The 25,791-nt window shown below is 41.0% G+C and overlaps 1 protein-coding gene across 1 annotated transcript; it reads left to right on the top strand.

Moving 5' to 3' along the window:
* Nucleotides 1-8,362: 8,362 nt before the first annotated feature.
* Nucleotides 8,363-24,436, top strand: LOC123590940 (cationic amino acid transporter 3-like). Its single transcript, XM_045464619.1, has 2 exons — nt 8,363-8,465; nt 22,257-24,436. The coding sequence occupies exon 2, from the start codon at nt 22,441-22,443 to the stop codon at nt 24,202-24,204; it is 1,764 nt and encodes a 587-aa protein (XP_045320575.1). The 5' UTR covers nt 8,363-8,465; nt 22,257-22,440; the 3' UTR covers nt 24,205-24,436.
* Nucleotides 24,437-25,791: the final 1,355 nt, after the last annotated feature.

The raw sequence follows: 25,791 nt of genomic DNA, 5'->3' as shown, positions 1-25,791 counted from the left end.
CCCTCCTCCTCCCTATGCCTAAGGTGAAACTTGTGAGGTACTAAGAACTTGGTCCAAGGGGCACCACACAGTCTCTAATATCTGAAAGCAAGAAAAGTGTGGGGGCACCTAGAACAAACAATCCTAAAATTTGTATGGAACACAAAAGACCCCAAATAGCTAAAGCAATCCTGAAAAAAAAAAAAATGGAAGCATCATATTCTGTATTTCAAGTTATTTTACAAAGCTATAATCATCAAGACAGTATGATACTAGCAGAAAAACAGATAGATCAATGGCACAGAATAGAAAACACAAAGTGGGCCCACAACCATATGGGAAATTCATTTTCAACAAAGCAGGAAAGAATATCCAGTGGGAAAAGATAGTATCTTCAACAAATGGTGTAGGAAAACTGGACAGCAACATGCAGAAGAATGGAACTGGACCATTTTCTTACACCATACACAAAAATAAATTCAAAATGGAGGAAAGAACTAAACGCAAGATAGGAAACCATTAAAATCCCAGAATATATAGGCAGTAACCTCTTTGATCTTGGCCACAGCTTCTTACTAGAAATGTTTCCAAAGGCAAGGGAAACAAAGGCAAACAGGAGCTATTGGAACTTCATCAAGATAAAAAGCTTCTGCACAGCAAAAGAAACAATCAACTGGGGTGCCTGGGTGGCTCAGTCGGTTAAGCATCCAACTTTGGCTCAGGTCATGATCTCAAGGTTCGAGAGTTAGGGCCCCGCATCAGGCTCTATGCTGACAGCTCAGAGCCTGGAGCCTGCTTTGAATTCTGTGTCTCCCTCTCTCTCTGTTCCTCTCTCTCTCTCTCTCTCTCTCTCTCAAAAGTAAATAAAGGTTAAAAAAAAAAAGAACAATCAACAAACTGAAAGGCAGTCTATGGAATGAGAGAAATATGCAAATGACATATCTGATAAAGAGTTAGTATCCAAAATCTATAAACAACTTATCAAACTCAATACCCAAAAACAAGCAACCCAGTTAAGAAATGGGCAGAAGACATGAATAGATACTTTTCCAAAGAAGACACCCAGATGGATAGTAGACACATGAAAAGATGCTCAACATCACTCATTATCAGGGAAATGCAGATCAAAAGAACCATGAGATACCACCTCACACATGTCAGAATGGCTAAAAGAAACAATAAGTGTTAGCAAGGAGTGGAGAAAGGGGAACATTCTTGCACTGCTGGTGGGAATGCAAACTGGTGCAGCCACTCTGGAGAACAGTATAGAGGTTCCTCAAAAAACTGAAAGTAGAACTACCCTATCCTTAAGCAATTGCACTATTAGTTATTTACCCAAAGGATACAAAAATATAGATTCAAAGGCCTATATGCACCCTGATGTTTATAGCAGCATCATCAACAATGGCCAAACTATGGAGAGAGTCCAAATGTTCATCAACTGATGAATGGATAAAGAGATGTGGTATGCATATATATATATATATATATATATATATATATATATATATATACACACACACACACACACACACACACACATACATATATACATATATATATACACACACACATATATACAGATATACATATGTGTATATATATACACATACACACATATATACATATACACATATATGCACATATATATATACACACATATATACATATAAAATGGAATATAACTCGGCCATCAAAAAGAATAAAATCTTGTCATTTGGAATGATGTGGATGGAGCTAGAATGCATTATGCTAAGTGAAATATGTCAATCGGAGAGAGAAAAATACCATATGATTTCACTCATATATGGAACTTAAGAAACAAAACAGATGAACATATGGGAAGGGGGTGGTGGGAAAGAAGAGAGGTAAACCAACCACAAGATACTCTTAATGATAGAGAACAAACTGTAAGTTGATGGAAGGAGATGCTTAGTAGATGGGTGATGGTATTAAGGAGGGCATTTGTTGGGGTGAGCACTGAGTGTTGTATGTAAGTGATAAATCACTAATTTCTACTCCTGAAACCAATATTGCACTGTATATTAACTAAAATTTAAATTAAAAAAAAGTACGTGGGGGTGAGGGGCGGTTAGTAAGAGCTAAAGATGGATCTGGAAGAAGGACATGGAGAGAGGTGACAGGGTACCTACAGAGCCACTGTCTTTGGGGTTGGGAAAGAGGTGGAACTCTGTGCTCCAGCCTATTTGCTCAGCACAGGTAATACCCACGAAGCCACCCCCAACACCACAAACTTCCCACTGTGAAAGGAATTTGCACTACCTCCATGCTCTCACTCTCCTAGTGGTTTACTGACTAGGGGTGGCCCAGCTGGGAGAGTTTGTACTCTGCCAGCAGAAGTCAAGCCGTGAGACTGCATCCTGAGCCTGTGCCTGATCCTGAGAATGTGAACTACAGGTGCCCAGCAGCTTACACTTAGTGTCCTTGCATACTGGTTTGGGCTGTGATTCAGAAGCATAAACATGTCTCTGATTCCAAGGTTTTATTTTACTGTCACTACACCTGAATGTAGTTTTCCATGTAGATTTGATAAAGAGAAGACAGAAAGAAAGAAAAGAAAAGAAAGAAAGAAAGAAAGAAAGAAAGAAAGAAAGAAAGAAAAAGAAAGAAAGAAATCAAAACAAAGTAAAGAAGATGGATTACCAAGAGAAGCTTGGCAAATTGTCTAAACACAGACCAGAGTTCTCACAGGACAGAGCAGTCTCAGAATAAATGAACTGCCTCAAAGTTTTCACTATTCATTCCTGACAGAAATTTGGCATAGGGACAGTTTTTAAACTCTTATGCTTTGGGCAATATTATCTTTCCCCACCTTTTGCTTAGCAATCCAAGATTGTATATTTTGGAAGCACATTATTCATGACATATTAAAGCAAAGCAATACTAGTGAATTATTCACTGAGAAGTTATTTCCATTTACAATTTTGACCTCAGCTAAAATTCCCAGTATTATAGCAAGTTGCTTGCCATTTTGTCAAAATAAATGAACATTCCTCCCAAGTTTCCAGTAAATAGCATGTGTGAAGGCTGAATTAAATATTCCCAATCTTAATTTAACGCTAATACCATTTTGTAATATTCATTTGTTTTAAGAAATGGCTAATTTTTTAAGAAATGTTTTTTATTATATTCTCATTCACTATTTTTCATTATTTTGCTATTTACTATTGCATTTACTGTCTCAAATGATATTTTCCCTTGGGGTTGTATTATAATATTAAGAAGGTACAATTTCTCTAAATGGCTCACTCTAAAACTGGTAATTACAACCCCCTTTAATTCTTTAAATTCTGGAAATAGCCATTTTATATAAATGGGAAAACCTACCATGTAATTATTGATATTTACTGATACCCTAATAATTATTGTGCTTTGAAAATAGTAGGCAATTTTGCCTAAATAGTAGGCAATTCAATAGTGATTCTAATTCCCATTTCTAGCTTAGACAACCAAACAAAACATTTCTGGGAGGAGGAACTAGTGCTTTCAGCCCATTGTTTATTTCTGTAGCTTCTTATTTTCACATGATCTCACTCACACTGTGCTCTAACTACATTGAACTACACTGGCAGACCCCAGGATATGGTATGTTCTTTCTTAACATTTGCACATAACTTTTTCTGTGAGGCTTTTCCTCCAACTAATTTCCCCTAGCTAAATCCTCACAGACCTTTGGTTTCAACAAGCCATCACCTCCCCTAAGAATCTTTATTGAATGTCCTTAAGACTGACCTATGTGTCCTTTCTATATGTTCCAGTAACACCTTGTCATTCCCTGGATTTAGACTTATATCAACCTGTCCCCTACCTCCAACCCATAAACTCCTTAATCTCAAGGATTATTACTAGCTTCCCTTTGTATCCCCAGTCTCCAGTTAGTAATGAGTGCTTAATGTAAATGCCCTGAATGAATTAGCAACTAGGTGGATCATGAGACTGCCTGGAAGTCCCCTAAAGACCTTTCATTCATTTTCCAGGGTCAAGATCTTCCTGTATATTATGAAAGTTAGTTTCCCTTTAGGGAAGGCAAAGTGAAGAACAGACTGGAACTCAAGCTCCCAGAGGAAATGGGGAAAGGTCATTAATTGAATTATTGTTTAATTATCTTGATGTTTAACTAACTTCCATTTTAGTTTAGCAACATTTTAACATCAGTTATAGTGAAGATAAGAAAAATTCAGATTGTTTTCTGATAAAGAAATAAAATATTTCTCACAGCTAGTTATTATACTAAGGGAAAAGAAAGGAACAACAGTTTGTATTTATACTTTTTGTTTATTAAAATTTCTTGTAGTTCCCATAAAATGAAGGTATAAAAAATAAAGCACGTTTTCTTGCAAAAGAAAAGGAAGGCTAAATTATGGTATCAAACAGATGTGGATAATTTATTTTAGTTGTTATAAAATACTGACATTAGAAATAGGTTGTATCAAAGAATTTTATCTGTTTTAAAAAGAAAAAAATATTTTGTTTAAAAAAATACTGCAAATACTGCATCATCTTACCCATTATTTTTTTTTAAGTTCACATTAACCTGAGATAGATTTATATGAAAATTTTAGAAAATTTCTCCTTTTTAATGTTGAAAATATTTTCAGGTTTACTTTAGAATTCCAGCTGTCAAAATGATCTTCAATTAAATCATATTTGGTAGCAACAATGATTGACATTGAACATGTCAACTCAAACACATCAAGCTAAAAGTGAGAGAAAATTTGCATCTTGTCCTTAGACTTGGAAGACATAAATTCCACCAATTTGTAGTTTGGTTCAGGTGAGGTCATTTATTGTATGGGTCACATTTTTTTTTTTATTTTTTTTTTTTAAATTTTTTTTTCAACGTTTTATTTTTATTTTTGGGACAGAGAGAGACACAGCATGAACGGGGGAGGGGCAGAGAGAGAGGGAGACACAGAATCGGAAACAGGCTCCAGGCTCTGAGCCATCAGCCCAGAGCCTGACGCGGGGCTCGAACTCACGGACCGCGAGATCGTGACCTGGCTGAAGTCGGATGCTTAACCGACTGCGCCACCCAGGCGCCCCTGTATGGGTCACATTTTTAAGAAAAGCTATTTAAAAAACATTTTGTATGACACCCAAAAGCCACACGACCCTTCTATGCCAGCACCTCCAGTGTTGGGGACTAGAAAAGGGAAGGGGGCTGGAGTGGGTGATGGCATTTCAGGAGCCAAAGGGAATAAGGGATGCCAGTGGAAAGGACTCTAAGAGGAGTTTCCTGAATTCAGAAATTCATGGGTTCTTGCTGGAGCCAAAGACTCCCCCAGCCTGGGCAGCCCCAGGACCCAGGGCCAGCTCTGCAGGGAGAGCCATCGTCTGCCAGCTTCTTGTGGATGCAGAGCTCTTCCCACATCACTGCTGACAAGGTTCTGCTCAAGCCCATATAGCATAGTGGTCCTTCCCCGCTGGTGGAAATTGCACATTTCAGGAGAAATGATGTTTGTTTCTTCTACCTCATCTTTCTCGCCATCTCACCTGGTTTCTGGAGCCACTCGTGACCTCCTAAGGCTGGGAGTCTTCTTGAGATTTCACCCTCTTTGCCATTACCTGACATTTTAAGTTCTGCTTTGGGGGATATGCAGTGGAGACAAGGGCTGAGATCAAGATATTGACCCAAAAGAGCAATTTCTCTTTCTCCTTGGGTTCCATCTACAGCCTTAGATACCCTTTGAAAACTACCTGGGAGTTTTCAAACACAGACAGCAGGGGCTAATGGCATTCCTGGAGAAAATAGATCTGGAGTAGAACAGGCATTATTCATCTAGGCTTCTGCAAATTTGCAGATAAACTCAGTCCATCAGCCTCAGCAGTGAGATGGATTAGCATGAGCCAGGAGGTTAGAGACAGGGATGATGGAGGGAAAAGGCATATTTGAAAAATGCTGACAGAACTTCTTATCTACTAGCTCTGGGATCCCTCCCACCCACCAGGCTGCCCTTGGCCCTCCCCTTCTACTACTCAATGCTCATTAGTGACTTCCTGACTTTGGGGAGACACCCATGGGGTCAAGTTGCATTGAGTGGGCAAGAGGAGGGGAGGTGGAGGGTGGGCACCAAGTAAAGGAGGCAAGAGGAGGGGATTGACTGGGATTTTAGCTGGGGACCTATGGTCACTGGGGTGCTTGGAAGTTTGGCAGGGGAAACTGTCCTGGCAGCAGATACTAATTGCTGGGGGTGAGTGAGCAAGTGTGGGGAGGGGAGGGAATATTGAAAGAGACTGGATTCCACTGCTTTAGTTTTGAGAGACCTGGTGAAATAAAATCCAATGACTTTGAGAGCTTCCTATGTATAAGAAGGGTTATAGGTGCCAAGAGGTAATAAAAGAGGGACACACATAATTTCTGGTCCCTTTCCTATCTCTTCCCTAGACTGGTTGCCCATGTGTTCCTATCTGAGGGGTGCAAGGAGCCCATGGGCAATTGTTGTCCAGGGTGCAGAGGCAAAGATTATAGGCTTTCTGTATTCACACCCCACTCCCCTCCAGCAAAGCACCTCCAGTGGGCCTCCTGCCTCTCCTCACTTCTCTTCTTACAGAATGCTCCAGACACATTGATACCAAGTAAAAGGGGACCTATAGTGCCCTTCCAGAATTTCCAGTGGCTCCCAATTGATGGGCTGGGGGAGGGGGGAGGACAAAACCTCAAGAAATGACCAGCCATCATGGCAGGAAGGGAGGCAACCCACATCTGGAGTCCTAGAGAATGTGCTGTGAGGAGAGTGCTTCAGTCAGAGCCTAAGCTACAGGCTAACCTGCCAACCAGCCATCTTCCACTCAAAGTGCTGCCGGCAAAGTCCCCTTCCCACCCTCCATGCCAACCTACACTTGTAACCACAGGGTGGCAGGGGGAGGCAGAAGAAGGAAGAATGGATACAGGGACAGAAATGTCCAGTAAATTCAAGCCAAGACTGACAGATGGGATCAATAAGACGAGCCAGTCTTAGCACCCTGTAGAGTCCAATAGATCAAGACACAGAGTCAACAGAGACAGTGGGCAGTGGAACAGACAGGGAGACATACCCAGAGACAAAAGAGAGGAAAAAGAGGAATATCCAGAGAGCAGAGTGAAAGATCCAAGACAGATACAAAGTGACACCCAGAGGCCAGAGATATTAGAGACAGACACTGTCTCAGAGACAAGAGTTGGACCCAGGCTCAGAGGGTCTGAAAGCCATACACCCAGAGCCAAAGACAGATCCATCAACATGAGGCCAGGGCTGAGGAAATAGCCAGTGAAGTGCACACAGAGAGGGAGGGAAAGGCAGACAGAGAAGGAAAAGGAGATGGTGGGGACCACAGGGGGAGGCAGTGAGAAGGGACAGATAGAGGTTGCAAAAGGTGGGATGCAGAATCTGCAGAGTCAAGGATTCTGCTGACCTCTCAGAGATAATTTAGGGTATAGGGGACCTATCTGGGATGTAATTTCGGGTATGGGGGGGATTTCAACACTGTCAAGTAGAGGCAGTAGTGCCCCTTTTTCCTGAGACTAATGGCTTCTTGGGTCCATCATTTGTGTATTCAGTCCAGACTCTAAGTAGGCTCCATCTTCTCCATCTCTGATAAGTCTTGCTTCCGTTTGAAGATTAATGTTATGGGAAGGAGGAGGTACCTTCCTTTGGTCACTATTCCAGGGTCTTGGAAGCTCTATGTTTTGAATGCCTAGAGCAGGAAGCTCTCTAGGCAAGGACTGTATCTTTTTCTTTATTCCTCCAGCACCATGCTCAGTGCATATTCAATTAGAATGTGCTATGAATACTGAGAGATTGTCTCAGGAAATCCCTCCTAGTGGATCTTAAGCCAATTCTTTTTTAGTTTTATTCATACAGTGATGGGAAATATGGGTGACGCAGTAGGATAAATGGTGTTGGTAGAGGAACCTAGTAGGAGATTTTGGAAGAGATGGCTGGGGAGGGTGCTTCTATCCTTGTTTAAAGGACTCCTGAGTGTGCTCTTTAGCTGGATATGGAACTGGCCTCCAAATCACCACAGGCTGACTCCAAGTGGCTCCCTACACTCTCCTCCTGCCCACTAGGACCTCCTCCATACCCCGGACCCCAGGAAGCTTTCTTACTTCTAAATTCACATCTTGCTGTCACAAAGTCCTGAACAAAGTCCCATTTAAGTCCTCACTCCACCCACTTACCCAGACAGGATCCCATTAGTCTTCCATTGCCCACCTCCAGCCTTCCTCCAGGATTCCAGCTAAGCCACCTCCATCATCTCCCATCCTTTCCTTGCCCTGGCCTTAGCAAGATAGGAACCCCAGAAGCCACACCTCCCTAGGGTCCTGCCTCCCCAGGGCCCCACCTCCTGAGGGCCCCAACTGTCTGACACTCTCTAAGCTCCACTCCAACTCCTGACTCTGCTTGGCCAACCTCCTTACCTGTCCCTGGGTTTGACTTGCACTTTCTACTCAGGTCTCTCTCCTCTGAGGTAGGAAAAGACCATGGGTAAGTGATTTCTCCTTTTTGAGGTTGGAAATAAAACTGAGACAGAGCCAGAGAGGAAGAAGGCTGGGCACGAAGTGCACCTGGATGTCCAAGCCCTGTAGGATTTGAACAGGAGGTATTTCATGGCACCATAAATAGACTGTGGATTGGGGTTGCAGATCAGAGTTCCTGCAAGTTGGGAAGGGCAGGTAGGTTTGCAGGGGTCACAGTAATTTGGTCCTCCACACCAGAGAAATTAGCTCTGTTGAGGAAAATATGAAGCAGGGGAGGTTATTCCTTGGCACTTCTCCAGCATCCTTCCCACCTCTTTTCCCTTCCCTCCTTCCTGGCCTTTCCTTATTGGCCCAATACAGAATTTGCTTTATTCATCTTTGTCTTTCCCACAGGGCTCAGCACATAGTGTGCTTAGACATGTTCTTTGAATTAATGAAGATTCTTCCACCTGGCTTTTCTTTCCTCTTTCATGTTTTGCCACACTTTCTCACTGGAGATTCTGAAAGTGTGTCACATCTTCTTAGGGAGGACATTGTTGTGGAATCTGCAGAATATCAAGTCCAGTTTGATATGGTGGCACCCCCACCATCAGAAAGAATTTGAGGGTCTTCTTTCTCCATGCTCAAGGAGCTAGATATCTATTTTTACAGCTGCTGAAGGTATCTCCTTGCTTTTCTTATCAAATTTTAAAAAGTTGTGGTGGGGATTGATTAGAGTCTAGTTCAAGCTGTAGAAAAAGATTACCAAATTCCTCGGAGTGTGGCTGCCTAGTGGTCTTTAGAAACACTGGGTCTGCAAGAGGCAGTTTGCTGTTATCACAAAATATATTTGTAACTCTTTAAATTTAAAGGTCCTTGGAGTATTAAACTGTTCTCAACCCTCTTCCCTTCCCACCGCCATGTATACTGTGGGCTGTACCCCAATACTAGAAGCCCAGACAACACTTATCCATGCATGACACCTGTTTTATTGATTATATATGGCAAATGTTTATTCCTAAATTGTCTTTATCTTGCCCTCTAGCAGTTCTTGGGTAACTTTTCTACATTTTCAATTGACAAATGTTACATGCTTCCGGAAGATAGATTCATTGTAACCTTAATTTAAGCAAAATTATGTGTAAAGGACAATTTCTTTCACTAAGTATATCCTGAATTCATAAATATGAGCTGGGATTGTATTCTTTTGATTTATCGGCATCCCTTTTTTCTTTCAGTATCATACAAATTGCAAAGCAGAGTAGGGATTAGAAATAATGAGGGAAGAAGGATAATGATTGTCCCTTAAAAAGTGGTGGTTGAAGCTTTTTGTGGTAGATTATGTTGCCATCTGAGTGGGGCATATGGGTCTTGGTGGAGAAGTCATATGGATCTATATTTGGATAAGAAATCAGGACTTTGAAGCACGATACAGCTTTCAAATGACTTAGATGATCTGGTGTCTTTCCTGCAACAAAACAAAATGAAACAGTTAACTTTCAAAGGGAACAGGTGGCAGTGTAGAGCATCTACCTAGAGTCTATAGAGGAAAAAGAGCACAGTCTGGTGAGAGTGAACAGAGAAAAATACAGCCTGGTACTTACACAGGAAACAGAAGGACACATTTAAAGATATGAAAGATGATAACCAGCGACATAGTTGGCCTTTCCTAAGCTACCTTGTGTGCAGTGTAGTACTCTGGGTGTGTGTTGGGAGAAGGTCCATGGAAGATGGAGCCGTAGGCTCTGACCTCGCACAACTGCTAGACTAAAAGTGGAGACAGGGTATTGGTGATACATGGGACCAATGGATGGACTTCTAGATTCTCTTTTTACAAGGCAAGGAAGGATTTTGGGGGGAAAGAAGCATAGCTCTTTATCAAAACTTCTTGGAAAAAAATATGAGAAAATCAGTGTTTACTGTAGACAAAAACTATACAATGTTACAGTTGTAGTTTGGAAAATAATGTAGTGAGACACTTGGACTTCCTTCTAGTGCTTTGTCCTGAGGACTTTTTTTTTTTTTTTAGTTTTTTTTTAATTTTTTTTTAACATTTTATTTATTTTTGAGACAGAGAGAGACAGAGCATGAACGGGGGAGGGGTAGAGAGAGATGGAGACACAGAATCGGAAGCAGGCTCCAGGCTCTGAGCCATCAGCCCAGAGCCCGACGCGGGGCTCGAACTCACGGACCGCGAGATCGTGACCTGGCTGAAGTCGGATGCTCAACCGACTGAACCACCCAGGCGCCCCTTGTCCTGAGGACTTTTATTAGGTATTCTGTTTGACAGGATCAGGGTTGAGAAAAGGCAGTAGAGAATCATAGGGGAATATAGAGAAGTAATTGATTTTCACTGTTGACATCAATGTATCATATCACTTTCTAATTCCTTAATGGCACACATTTCCTGAATTTCTGTTTATCATTTGAAAAATCTAATTCTGATTCTTCCTGGTAGCCCATCTAGTTTCTGAATAACTCTAGAAGCAGAAGTTCAGATTTTTCTGATTTGTCAAGTTGATCATCTTGTTTTAGTGTGATTGAAATATTAGGAATTTCCAAAACTGGATTATGACTGAAACTAAACCTGTCAATGTGTCAAATCGTGAATGAGGAATGTTGCATGTAACTGTGTCTTCTCCAGAGTTATCCAAAAGGTACTAAAAAAAGTACTTTGTTCACAACCATCCCAGAATGATACTACATAATATGGAGTCTATACAGCCTCTAGAGAAGCTCTGGCTATCTGCTTGTTTACCTAAATAATGGTGCAATGATACTAGTAAAGTATGTGTATGTAACAGGGACTTCTTGGTATTGTAAGAAGGAAGCAAACATGTTTTGGTCTACATCTACATAAATTTTGGTCTATATTTGGCTGGATGGATATGGTTTACATACAACTGGTGTGAAGCATGTTAGTTTGCATCAGGATGGGTTTTCAGTGACTTGGAATTCAGCCTCTGCCAGACTGGAATGGGATTTGAGAGGTGCAAGCTGGGGTTGTAGAGTAAGTAGGTAGGTGAGTTGGAGGAGGTGGATGTGTTTCCTCTTGGTGTAACGAGCAGAATGTTTGGAGGCTGCCATGCTTTCAAGTTTAATACTTGGTTGCACCTAGTAATATTTACTTGAAGAATTAGGGTTTCCAGCCTCACTGAGAAAAGATGAAGCCAATTCTAACCTAAGTAGTTTTTATTTTAGAAAGGGAGACAAAGGTTTCTTCCCAGTAACTTGAAAACAGAATATAGTACAAAGTAAGATCACAGGTGGGAGGATGCCTGGTAAGTGATCCATTTGGTGAGGTTGTTCTCAGAAGACTCCTGGGAATAAGTTTGGATATTTATTTTCTTTAGTATGAGCTGAATTTGGTTACATCAGCTTTCTTTTCAACCTTTCAAGGAAGCTATCTGTCATATACTTCTCTTTTCCTAGGCGAGAAGATACAATTTTATTACTACTGCAATGGTTTCTCTCTCTTTTCCTTTTCTGCACAAAGACTGGGAATTATTATCATTCATATTATTATCATCATTATTATCACATCCTAGTATCTAGATCTGTATTAATATCTTTTGCAATTATTTAACTGGATCTGTCTAGTTGGGCAAACTGGATTTACTTGTTCATATAGTCATGGGGTTTATTTTGTGTCTTTGGTGGGAGGCATGAAAGGACGGCCTAAAAGAGACTCTATTTATTGGATTATGGCCCAAGCAGAAGATGTAGCTTGAAATGATGTTTTCCTAGGAAACAGTTATACATAATGCCAAGATGGGGTAATTCCCCCCTGTTCCATGTGGCCTTCCCAGGCTGACCCAGAGTGTACAGAAGATACTCACTAGTTTTGCCAACACCAGAAAATGAGGTTATTACTATTGTTATCTTCATCAACTACAAAGCTATCTGGAATCTTGACATGATTTTGCTGTGACTCCTCATTTCTGAGTAGGAATACCCTTCCTGGTTAATAATTTATGTATCTTTTACTTATCTTGGCAAGTGGAGAAGTGCTTGTGAAATTCTCTTAACTGTAAATTCCCAGAGAGGAGAATTCTCTATTTGCTACCATTGTCTTACAGTGTGTGTAACTGAGTGTATGATGATTTTGGGATAATGGTGGTACTGTTGATAATTTAGGAGAAGAAAAATGTTGCTTTTTCTTGAGTTATTTTGACAAAGAATCAGTGTGGTGCCCGAGGTTTCTAATTTGGAATTTTCCTTTGTTAACATTTATATTTAGTTGAATCTGACGTTGAATAGATTCAATCCAGTCTTTCTCACTTAGAAACTTTTTGTGGTTTCTACTTGAGGGACAATCCAATTTCTCACTTTAGATCCAACCCGAAGTTGATACCAATCTGGGTAGTTATTTATAGAGAGTACAGAAAAAATGGTAGCCAATGCAGATTTTTTTTTTTTCCTGGGAGATTACAAGGACATTTTACGGATACTTCCCTATCCTTCTGAAACAAGTGCAATATTATTCTACACACCATTCAATCATTTGACTATTGTCCCACTCCTCCCTTCAGAAGGCCAACCTTAGTTTTTACAGTTTGAGTATCGTGTCATGTTGCCTAATGACAAAGCATTGGGGGAATTATTTTCTAAATAATGTAAAGCAGTGAAAATAATAAAAATCCATGTTGTCTGTTCAGTTGTCACACATCAAGATGATAACAGTGGAGTAAATCATAAATATGACAGACATTGTACTTTATCTCAGCTGACTTAGGTTACTGCCTTTGTACTTTCACTGTGTTGTGGTGAAAGACTTGGACCTTAGTTCTTGTGTCAGATCTCTGACATCACCAAACTGGGCTGTAGATCCTGGGGTACTTCTTGGCTATCACCCATTAACTCCTTGCACCTCAGACTTCAGTTGGGGTAGGAAACGGAAGCTGCAAGCATCATCAGGCAGAAACTCTGCTCATGGGAACGACCTCACCACCACCCTGACTGTATATTCTTGTGCAAAGTTCTAGGTCAGTGAGTTATACCACTGGGCATTAATGAGGGGGTGAAGGGGTGAGGGGAGAGCAGAGGGCAGGGAGAGCATACTGGTGAGATTAGATATCTTTCTGTAGGTGTGCCCAGTGAAGCTCAGGGAAGGAGGGTCATGTTGAAAAAAAATTTGGAAAGAATGTGTTCTAAGTAAGGAGGGAAAGTCTATGTGAGGGCTATGTTAATGCCAGCAAAATGTGCATTTGTAGGGAATTATTTGTCCTGTTCAAGCTGGAGACACAGAAAAAGTTATTAGTAGGAGTAAATTGTAAAACAACAGTGAAAAAGATTTAGAAATACAATCTTATAATATTATAAGTTTGGATTTAGTAAAGAGCAGAAAAATGCATGTTTGGTTGGAAGTGTGTGTGTGTGTGTGTGTGTGTGTGTGTGTGTGTGTGTGTGTGTTTAAGACTTGAGAAAAATGTCTTTTACCAGAAGGAGGGTAGAGAGAACTCACACTTCAGTTATCTGGTGCATGTAGTGATCAGGAAGAATGTGATTTAGGGTTTTGTTCTACTTTAAGGACAGCACTCTGATGGCTACTGGGTGAATCTGAGTGAGAGCTGAGAGGATCTCATTGTTTAGAGTTACTAATTTTATGGACCAGGAGGGTGGACCAGGGAGTATGGCAGGAGACTGGCCCTGGATATGCAGTATTTGTAAACCATAAGAATCTACTAGGTAGGGATCTAGTGTAGACAAAGTGCCAAGTGTCTAAGTGATTTCCTGTCAGCTTAATTGAATTGAGGGCTAGGTTAGTGATCCCCAAATATATGAAACCAATGATTTCAGTTAAAAATCTTACATTCATTATTAATTTTTATTCAGTATCCATGATTAAACCTAGGATCCTTGGAGGCTGCTCTGTCATTCCCCTGTTTCTGGACATATTTGGATTTTCCTCCTTCTGAAACTAAAATAGAAAGACAAACCTTTATCTTCTTTGTTGATCTTCCTATGCTAATACCATGTACATAATACCCATTATTCCTTATCTCATGCCCATAATAACTTTAAAAAATAGTGAGGAGATCCAAAAATATACAAAGAGTCTGCACCAATGCCTGATGCCTTTGTGCTCATGTTCTACATTGCTCTAGGTGCTGTGAGCTCAGAGCTGGTCACAGACATGGGTTACATTAGGGAACACTAATGCCCATTTTTATATTATACTAGGTCAGGTCTCTGGTTGTCAACAATAACCAAGACATAATAATCAATCTGATATCGCTGAAGTCATTTTTTTCCAGCACCACCCTGACGTTTCAGGTCTGGAATTGAGTTAATCACATTTTAGAGTTACTGGCAAACTGACATTTTTCTAGTACTGGTTCTTCTGGTTTAAGGATGAAAAGGAGATTGCCATTATCTGACAAATATTTACATTTTGCTCCCCTTTGGCAGCCAAATCGTGGAGCAAATGGCCAAGTGAATTAGAAAGAATAAAACGATGTTTTGTTAAACCATCTCCTTTAAACTGGAACCATCTGTCTTCCTACCCTCCTTTATCCCATTTGGGACAGTCCTGTTTTACAGATGTTTCCCAATGGTGTATGCTGGTGTATGCTGGCCATCAATGATAGCTGAGGTTTGGGAAGGCCAAGACTGGTGGTGTTAGGTTGTCAGGGAAATTGCAACCATCTTTCTGCCATTGGGCTCCCATTTTAGAAAATGTCCACTCACCACCCCCATCTTCCTTTGCACAATGAGAACCAAGGTTTCATTTTCTTCTCTAGCACTCCCTAAGTGCACTGAAGGTGGTTTATTTCTTATTAAGAATGAGGCTGTAACTAGAAAATATTTGGAATAGAATGATCAAAGAATAGGATGATTGAAGAAATCTCAGGAGAGTGACTTATATTTGGCCTCTAGAGATATATTACCTATATTTCCACTAAAAGCCAAGCAAAAGGGAATGGGCTAATGTTGTGGGCAGGAATTACAACTAGCTGTAAAATCATCTCTAGGAAACTACTGAATTAGGTATAGGGATGCTTCAGAATCTTTCTTGGCATCTACAAGGATGGCCTGAAGACATTTTTACCCTAGATTAGGTTTGATTTTAGAAGGACATGGTTTAGATGGAGCTTTCAGGTTTAATGATCCCAGTGCTTCTAACTCTGGCCCATCAGTATCTACTTGGGAAGAAAGTGGATACATCAGCATAGGGTGACCTGGGCACAAAGATAAGAACTGGCTCAAATACTCCTTTACTAACCATGTCAGTCTTGACTCTTTATGGAGGTAGGGTGCTGCAAGAGAAACATTATGGTCTTTGAAGTAACAAAGAATCAAATTCAAATTCAAGCTTTTCTACATACTGGCTATATGAGCCTGGGACTGTTGTCCAACCTCTCAGTCTGTAAGGTGGAATAATAATTATTATTTCATTGGGTTGTTATGAGGATTAAATAAAATAGCATATGTGCATTACTTGCAGCTCAACAAAAACTGGGTCTCTTTGGTCCCCCTCAATGTTTCCCTAAATCTTGCACATATACTGGGTACTCCTATTTTCCAGATACCATTTTTCTCTGCTTCCTGAATCTGTACGTGTTTCCCAATGACTCTAGATTTGAAGTCTAGGGCCCTGGTTTATTAGTTTGTTTTCATCCCACAAAATGGCAGTAAGGATATGGAATTTTTAAAACTGTGGTAACATGAGCCATTTTTGGTGCTCCAGGCATTTTTACTGCTGACAATTTTGGTTATAAATCAAGACCAAGAGAGTTCTATCTTCCCACCCACTCCTCTGATCTAAAGTTCCTGATTTGGGGCTGGATCATTCAGGGTGGGATTCAGCTCCAATCAAGTGTAATGTCAAGCTTCTTTATAAAGGGCATTCAGGGAAAAATAATGAGGATATCTTTTCTCTTTCCAAAAAAAAAAAATCCTACTTCTTGGAGTCTTAAGATGTAATAGTCAATCAACATAACTATATATTCATTTTCTATGTCTTAAATGTCTCTTTTGGTTGCTTGGTACAAATATGAGCAGATCCTTGTCTGAGTAGTGAGAATTGGAGGTGGGAGTGTGGAATTCAGAAGGAGGAAATGTATGGATCCTGTCCCTTCTGGAAGCTTTTAGACATTAAAGGAATTTAAATGACAAACCCAGGATACCAGCTAACAGAAAGGGAAAATTAGTTTCAGCTAAGTGTCAGGATGGGCACTAAGTTCTGGCAGGCAGATAGGAAGGGTTTGGAGATGGGGACCAGTCAGGATGGCTTAGGAAAGGCATCTCAACTGTGGGTGGAAAGGTTGTAAAATAGAGTTGGGAAGAGCCAGAAGGTCAAGACTGGACAGAAAGGAGTGAGGAGGGTATCCTTGGCAGGGCAGGTACTTACTCAGGCCAGAGGCTCATCCCAGGAAGGGTAAGTCAGGATGCAAGAAGCTGAGTTAGGAAAGGGGTCTGAAGGAAGGGGGAGAATTAGGGTGGGGCTCTGACAGCTTGGTCAGAGGGTCTGGACTGAATATAAACTATTGGAATAATTGCAGATTATTTCACAGAGAAAGGGCATTTTTGGACATGGCATTTGAGGATGATGTTTCTCTGTGTTGTTATAAACTTGATTTGTGGTAGGCTCTTTCAGGATTCCCAGTCATGGATTTGTCTTCTCTTCTGTAAGTTTGCTTGTTCATCTGTTTGTTCTGCCTGCTTCTGTTGGAGTCATAAAATATGATTATTTAATTCCCAGATGTTTTGTTCTTTGGGTTGATTCTCTGGTATCTTCATATTTTGTCTGTAGCCCACTGTCCCTCATCTTCAGTAAAAGTGAAAAAGCACAAGGACCACCCTGCACAACAAAGTTGAGGGGAACAGAAATTATGAAAAGCTTTACCCCTCTCCCACCCTACCATTCAGGTCGTCCTCTTCTGGGATTCTGGCTCATGGTCCACTGATGGACTTCAGGAGAGTGTAGGACATTATTTCAAGGTGACCAACATCAGAGGGCTCTGTGATTCAACAAATGTTAAGAACCACTGTTGTGTCTTTCTTGGGAGGTAGGTGACTGTGGATGGTTCCCCAGAGAGACAAACATGGTACAAACATCCTTAGTGCTCAGTAATGAGCCTCCGGAGACAGATGAAGGAGATGAAGGAGAAAGAGGATTTGGGAAAAGGGAAATGGGTTCAGAGGGAACTGGTGGGAGGGGTGCCCCATCTTCCCTTGTTTTCCAGCCTCTTTCTAGCAGGCATTCCTTCTCTGTATTCTCTATACCTGATAATTACAGATTTTGATCCTCCTTCAGTGTAAATCTGTTGAGTGCCGGCCATTTATCAGGTTCTGAACCGGTTCCTCTCACAACATCACCTCATGCAATTCCTTTGTTGAACCTGAAGTGCACAGAGTAGAGTCCACCCTTCCTCAGTCATGGCTGTTTGCACCATTGCTTTCTGTAAGGCCCTGTATCAATGCATGCTATCTCCCCTTTCATCTGGATCTCTATTATCATTTCCCACCTTTAGTGGAGGTACTTGCTTTAGTGTATTTAACAAATACTGTTCTGGTCCATGCTCTACATGTGCATTTAGATACATTCGTCCACTCAACAAATACACAATACTGACTATGTGTCAGGTACAGTTGTAGATGCATGGAATATAGCCAGAAGCAAAAAAAAAATGTGTTTCATGGGGCTTATATTCTTTTAGAGTGAAACATCATGGCCAAATAACTAAAACATATACTACCTTAAATGGTGATAAGTGCTGGGAGGGGGGGAAGGACAGAGGAATAAGATATGTTGTGGGTAGTTGGGGGGATTGAATTTTTTATGGAGTAATTGATGAAAGCTGAGCTATACGTATGCTATGTCATCAAATGCAGTAAGGAAGCATCCATGTGGATATCTGGGTCCCAAGTGGTACAGTTATAAGGGACAGCCAATACAAAAGCCCTGATGTAAGGTCTTACCTGGTATGTTAGGAGGACAGAATGGTTAGAGGCCAGAGGTTAGAAAAAAATAACTGAAAAGAGAGAGAAGCAGAGGCTGAGAGTTACCAACATCAGTGACAAATACTCTTGGACTTTGTAGTCCATTGTAAATGCAGACTTTGGCTTCTAATCTGAATGGAAATGGAAACCTGTGGGAGACTGTGATTAGAGGAATGTTGTAACATTTTTAACAGATATCCTTGACAAATATATGACATTTTTTGCCTGTTTTTAAATGTAGATAAATGACACTGTGCTATACACCTCATATGCTTCAATTACATTACCTAACATTGTTTCTGAGATTTACCCATGTTGCTGCTTGTAAATCTACTTTATTATTCCTGATTGTTGTGTAGTATTTCATTGTGTGCATATGGCACATTTTACTTATATATTCCACTAGTAACAGATACTGGCATAGCTCCAACTTCTTGCTACCACCGTAGTACTGTGATGAACATGCTCGTATGGGCCTCCTTATGGATTCAGGAGAGTTTCCTTGGAGTGTTTACCTCGGAGAAAGATTGTGGGGTAGGAGGGTGTGTGCATCTTAATTCCACCAAGGCTATGCTTCAGGATAGTGGCCCCAGTTACACTGCCCTAAGGAGTGCATCATGATTTATATTTTCTCATCCAATTTTCATGTTGATCCAGCAAAGGAAGTGAAGTTAATTTTTCTTGTGGATGAGGAAACTGAAGCTTAAGCAAATTATGCTAGTTTGTATAGTGAAGTAGAAGAGCCAGCACTCAAATCCAAAATTTCTGACATAATATTCATTGTTCTTACCAATACAGCACTGACCACTGCCTCTTCTGGAAATAAGATGAGGCAACCACAGGGAAAGATTTTATTATTACTATTATTATTATTATTATATTTGAGCCTCACATATTTTTATATATGGTCTAACTTAGTAAACCTAGGACACCATACAGTTTAGCACCAGCATGTATGAGAGTGTTAGAGTCCTTAGCATTTCAAGGAAAATTAAACGGAAAAAAAAAAAAAGTTTTCCTTGGTTCATGACGGCTATCAAACAGGCTTGAGTTTCAGTGGATGATGTTGATGCCAGTTATTTAGAAAGGCTAATTGTTTTTCAATGTTTGGGGACTTTAGATAAGAATCCAACATTAAATATTAGGTAGATTATTATATTATATTATATTATATTATATTATATTATATTATATTATATTATATTATGTACATATTGTATGCTAGGCACTGAGCTAAGTACTTTATAGGCATAATTTCTCTTACTCCTCACAAGCACCCTATGAAGTAGTTACTTTTACTCCCATTTGACTGTTGTAGAAACTAAGTCCCTGATAGGTGAACTAATTTGTCCAGAGTTATCAGGTGTGAGGTTGAGTTGCAAGTTGAACCTGAGCAGAGCTTTATTCCTGCAGAGCTTTACCCCAAACTACTAAACTGTGCCACCTTCTTGTGAAGGAAGCTTTTAAAATCTCTTGTTGAAATTTAGGACAATGTCTTTTCAGCTGGGGTGGTTTACACCAGTCATGGGAAGTACAGTATTAGTTGGGCAAGAGTGTCTAGAGAGGATCTGAAGTTTGAAAATGTCCCTGGGTGTCTTCATTATGCCTCCCTGTGTCTCCCAAACTGAGAACCTCTGTGTTAGGACATCCCATCTATATTATAGGGCCTGAGTGTGATGCCTTCAAAAAAGTAGGTAATCTCTAACTGGGCGTGGGTGGTTGGTTGCCTGTAACCCCCAGCTGCCTTTTATTTTTAAAACAGTGTCCTCAAAGCCAAGCATTCATTATCATCAATGTGTGGCTCATCACCGGTGGTTTTCTCTCCACAGCTTTTGTTTTGATTGTCATCTTCAAGGAATAAAGTACCATTTATATGTTTACCTGAGCCAGGTTTATAAAGGTTGCTTGACTACAAAGTATGTATTTCAAAGTCAAGTAGATAGGAATTATGCATTATGTGCTCTTTTGGGTTTCTCTTCTCTGTACATTTGTTCAACAAATACTTATTAAGCACCTAAGCCACAGTCTGATGGAGGAGACAGGCAGTTGACTGGAATTTTGCTACATTAAGATAAATGGCACGTGGGATAATCCCGGTGCTATGAAAGCACATAAAAAGGGCGGCATAAATGTCAGGGGAGGCTTTCTGAGACAGCAACTTTTGAGCCAAGAACTGAAAGAAAAGTGGGGGTTAGCTATGTGAAGGGGCCTAGAAACCATTAGAGGCAGGGGGATAGGGTGAGTATAGAATTTCACAGCTGGAGCAGGAACTGGGCAGGCAATGAGGCTGGAAGAATCAGCACAGATCAGATGATGAAGGAAGGATTATGAAGGAAGGACAGTGGGAACCACTGAAGGGTTTAAAGCCTGGGGGTGGGTGGGGGACACATCAGTCACATTTATAGTGTAGAAAGGTTCCATGAGTGAAGAATTTACTCCTCATCTATCTTATCTATCTCATATGCTTGTTGGTAAATCACAACATTGGAACTGGTGGGTGGAAAATAAAGAGTCTAGATGGATTTGTAGACAGAAGGTCTGACTCATAACCCAAGGTTCCTTTTAAGCAGCTAAAAGGAACACTTTTCAAATATGACTTCTTCCTTCCTTCTTTAAAAACATCTGTCAACCTTTTCTAAAATTCTCTCAAAACCAAAGCCTGAGTTGAGAGGAGAGTGGAGCTGCAAACTTTGTTTTCTATGTTCTCCACTACGCATTTCTGGGGCATTGCTGTGAATTGTTCACCCAAAACCTTGCTCCCCTTGAAGAGGGGCCTATTTGAATAGCAGCCAGGGAGGAGGAGGAAGGAGGAACCACATGCAGGGCTTGTTGACATATTCAGAAAATAGTTTGAGCCAGTTAAAAATAACTCCTGTAGGGGCACCTGGATGGCTCAGTTGGTTGAGAGTCTGTCTCTTAATCTTGGCTCGGATCTTAATCGCAACGTTTTGCAAGCCCATGTTGGGCCTCACACAGACACTGGACATGGAGACAACTTGAAAAACAAAAACAAAAACAAACAAGCAAACAAAAATTCCTTGTGCAAAATTAATAGGGATTTACAAGTGAGTGTTTTAATACAAGCTCACAGAGCAGGGCAGGGTCTCCCAGCAGCTGGTAGCTGACATCGCAGATGGCTGGTGCAGGGTGTTTACATAGCACAAGGTGAGCAGAAGTGAGCTCACCTTCTCTCCTGGAATCCAGAGAGGGAGAAGACAGAAGGAATTATCTTGGTTGTGAGCTACTGAGCTAGGAGACTTATTTCTTTTCTTGCTGCCCACTGCACTCTCATAACTGTGGGCATGAAAGTTGTAGTTAATTTTTGTCTGGTTGCTTTGGGTGAGGTTTCTTGAATGTCAGGATTCATAAAATGGCTTTTCTAGTTTTGCAGGGTCTGATCTCACAACCATGAGATCATGACCTGAGACAAATTCAAGAGTCAGACACTTAACTGACTGAGCCATCCAGGCCACCCAATAAATAAACATTTTAAAAAAATGATTCTGTAATTGTAACAAAGCCCTCTAGTCTGTGAATTAATGTGTCTTAACTCATGCTTAAGCACTACACCAATGTCTCATGTGCAAATTATTGCACAACAAATTCATACCTTGCTTTGTGTCTTACAGTTTAATTAGTACATGGAACTACATGCTAGTGGAAACCAATTGGATTATATCATGTAGTTCATTAAAAAAAAGCATGTTGGGAGGTATTTTGCACTTTTTTGGGGGGGAAAGCAAAGTTGATTTTTCTATGATGTCCTTTGGTATCAGTTTCTGTGACATTTGGGCTGCAACAAGTGAAATGAAACTTCTGAACTTTGGTTTATTGTTTTAGCATTATTGTTCATTAAATACTTATTGTTTACTAGGCATTATGGAGGGATAACACATACCTAATGAAGTATGAAGCAGCAGATTTGAAGCCTGAGCAACAGAAGTCAGCATCCCCAACCCAACTAGGCTTAACTAGCCTCACGGAATCCAATCTGAGACTCTTGGATTTCTGGGCTTGCTACAGTGCTGACCCTAGAATCCTCTTCAACGCCAGCCACAATGCTATGTCAGGCATTTCACAGATTTGGTCAAAAGCTGATACGCAGACGTATCCTGCAGCAAGACATGGCTGAAGCTGCCCCTACCAGAAGCCTGAGCACTCTGGATTTAGTGGCCCTGGGTTTGGGTCACACAGTGGGTGTAGGTGTGTATGTCCTGGCTTGTGAGGTGGCCAGCAATCAAGCAGGACCATCCACTATGATCTGCTTTTTGATGGCCGGTCTATCTTCTGTGTTGGCCGGGCTGTGTTTTGCAGAGTTTGGTGCCCGGGTTCCCTATTCTGGCTCTGCATATCTCTACAGTTATGTCACTGTAGGTGAACTCTGGGCTTTCATCACTGGCTGGAACCTCATTCTGTTTTTTGTTGCTGGTACAGCCATCGTGTCCTGTGCCTGGACCTTAGTTTTTGACAACCTCCCTGGGAATGAGATCTCTCAGACCCTGCGTGAGAGCATCTCACCCCATGTTCCCCATGTTTTTGTAGAATATCTTGACTTTTTTGTTGTGGGCCTTGTGTTGTTATTCATTGGATTGCTGACTTTGAGGAATAGTGAGATTTTCCTTGTTACCAAAGTGTTCACACTGCTGAAAATTTTGGTTCTTGTTTTTTTCATCACCTCTGGCTTCATTAAGGGGGACCTGCACAACTGGAAGCTCACAGAAGCAGACTATGTAAAGGCTGGATTCAATGACACCTCAAGCTTGGGGACTCTGGGGTCTGGAAGATTTGTGCCTTTCGGCTTTGAGGGGATTCTCCGTGGAGCAGCTACCTGTTTCTATGCATTTATTGGTTTTGACAATATTGTTACCAGAGTTGAAGAAGTCCAGAATCACCAGCGTTCCATTCCCATGGGGATTGTGATTTCACTATTCATCAGCTCTTTGATGTATTTTGGAGTCTCTGTGGCACTTACGCTTATGGTGCCTTACTACAAGATTCAACCTGGGAGCACTTTGCCTGAGGCATTTCTTCTTATTGGCTGGGCCCCTGCCTACTATGTTATAGCTTTTGGATTCCTCTGTAGTCTTTCTGCCAGCCTCTTGGGCTTTATGTTCCCCATACGTCAGGTAATACATGTGATGGTGAAGGATGGCCTCCTGTTCCCTGTCCTTGCCAGGGTCCATACTGGCACATACACCCGCATTGTGGCCACTGTGATCTTTGGCATTATTGCAGCAATCATGACATTCTTTTTTGGACTCACTGATCTTGTGGACCTCAGGTCAATTGTGACCCTGCTGACTTACTCCCTGGTGGCAGTTAGTGTTCTCATCCTCCGATATCAGCCTGAGATGCAGAATGAGGGAAATAAAGCAGAGGTGCAGGAGGACAATAGACCTTCAGCAGAGCAGCTGACTCTACAGGGACTATTTTTTCCATGCAGCTCCACACCTACTCCACTCTCTGGCTGGATTGTCCGTGTTTGCTCCTCACTGCTTGCTCTGCTGCTCACTCTTCTTTGCCTGGTGCTGGCCCGGTGGCCAGTTCTGCTTTCTGGAGACCCACTGTGGATTTCAGTGGTTGTGGTGCTCCTGGTGCTCATCACTGGGCTCACTGGGGTCATCTGGAGACAGCCTCAGAGCTCCAGTCCCCTTTACTTTAAGGTCCCTGCTCTGCCTCTCCTCCCACTACTGAGCATCTTCATGAATATTTACCTTATGATGCAGATGACAGCTGCCACCTGGGCCCGATTTGGTGTCTGGATGCTGATTGGGTTTGCTATCTACTTCAGCTATGGAATCCAACACAGCCGGGTCGCTTAACTTTACTTAAGTTAGGGCCAAAACTGTAGACCTTGAACTCAGCAGTGTGTGTACACAGTTGGCTTGACATCATCACACCTGAATGCAGTCTGGTCCCCCTGCACAACAATGGAAAGTAGTCTTGAATACATGGAAAGCTAGGCCTCCCATAGCATATTGATGGAGGAAATTTAATAGAGCTTTGAATTTATTGTGGAGTAAAGGATTTTTTTTGTTTTTGTTTTTTTGCTTTCTTAACTTGTCTACTTTTTTATCTATTTTTCAGTTGTGTCTATAGCTGGTTGCTGCACTTAAAACAATTTTAATTGGGACCCTTGAGTGGCTCGGTCAGTTACGCTTCTGACTTTTGATTTTGGCTCAGATCATGATCTCACAATTTGTGGGATTGAGCCCTATGCCAGTCTCTGTGATGACAGTAATGACAGTGAGGGGCCTGCTTAGGATTCTCTATCTCCCCCTCTCTTTGCCCCTCACTCCCTTCTCTCTGGAAAGTAAACACACATTAAAAAGCAATTATTACTAAAAGAAACTAGAGAAAGTGTTTTTGTTATCTTAAGGTAAATATGTAGCAAGGGAAACACTGGATCATACGGCAGTTCTATTTTGAATTAGTTGCGGAACAAGCATACTGTTTTCCACAGTGGCTACACCTATTTACATTCCACCAACAGTGTATGAAGGTTCCTTTTTCTCCACATCCTTGCCAACACTTGTTATTTCTTGTCTTTTTGATTTTGCCTATTCTTACAGGTATAAAGTGATATCTCATTATGGTTTTAACATCCATTTTCCTGATGTTTAGCAATGGTGAGCATCTTTTCATGTGTCTACTGACCATCTGTATGTCTACCAATAGACGTTGGGAAAATGTGTATTTAGGTCCTCTGCCCATTTTTAAATTGGATTATTTGTTTTCCTTGTGCACAGTTGTGTAAGTTCGTTATGTATTTTATTTTTTATTTTTTTTATTATTTATTTTTTTCAACGTTTATTTATTTTGGGGACAGAGAGAGACAGAGCATGAACGGGGGAGGGGCAGAGAGAGAGGGAGACACAGAATCGGAAACAGGCTCCAGGCTCTGAGCCATCAGCTCAGAGCCTGATGCGGGGCTCGAACTCACGGACCGCGAGATCATGACCTGGCTGAAGTCGGACGCTTAACCGACTGCGCCACCCAGGCGCCCCATGTATTTTAGATATTAATCCCTTTTGAGATATATTTTTGTAAATATTTTCTATCATTCATTAGGTTGCTGTTTTGTTTTGATGATGGTTTCCTTTGCTGTGCAAAAGCTTTAGTTACATGAATTTGAAACGATATTTGTACATTTATGTTTATTGTAGTACAATTACAATAGGATAGGGTAGCAACCCAAGTATCCATTGATAGATTAATGGATAAAGAAAATGTCACACACACACACACACAGGAATATTACTAAGTAACAAAAAAATAATGAAAATATCCCATTTGTAGCAAAAAGAATAGACATAGAAGTTATAATGCTAAGTAAAATAAGTTAGTCCCAGCAAGACAAATACCATATATTTTCACCATATGTGGGATTTAAGAAATAAAACAACCAA

Source organism: Leopardus geoffroyi, chromosome B4 (genome assembly GCF_018350155.1).
Source record: "Leopardus geoffroyi isolate Oge1 chromosome B4, O.geoffroyi_Oge1_pat1.0, whole genome shotgun sequence".
Lineage (NCBI taxonomy): Eukaryota > Metazoa > Chordata > Mammalia > Carnivora > Felidae > Leopardus > Leopardus geoffroyi.
This window is presented reverse-complemented; position numbering and strand designations above follow the sequence as displayed.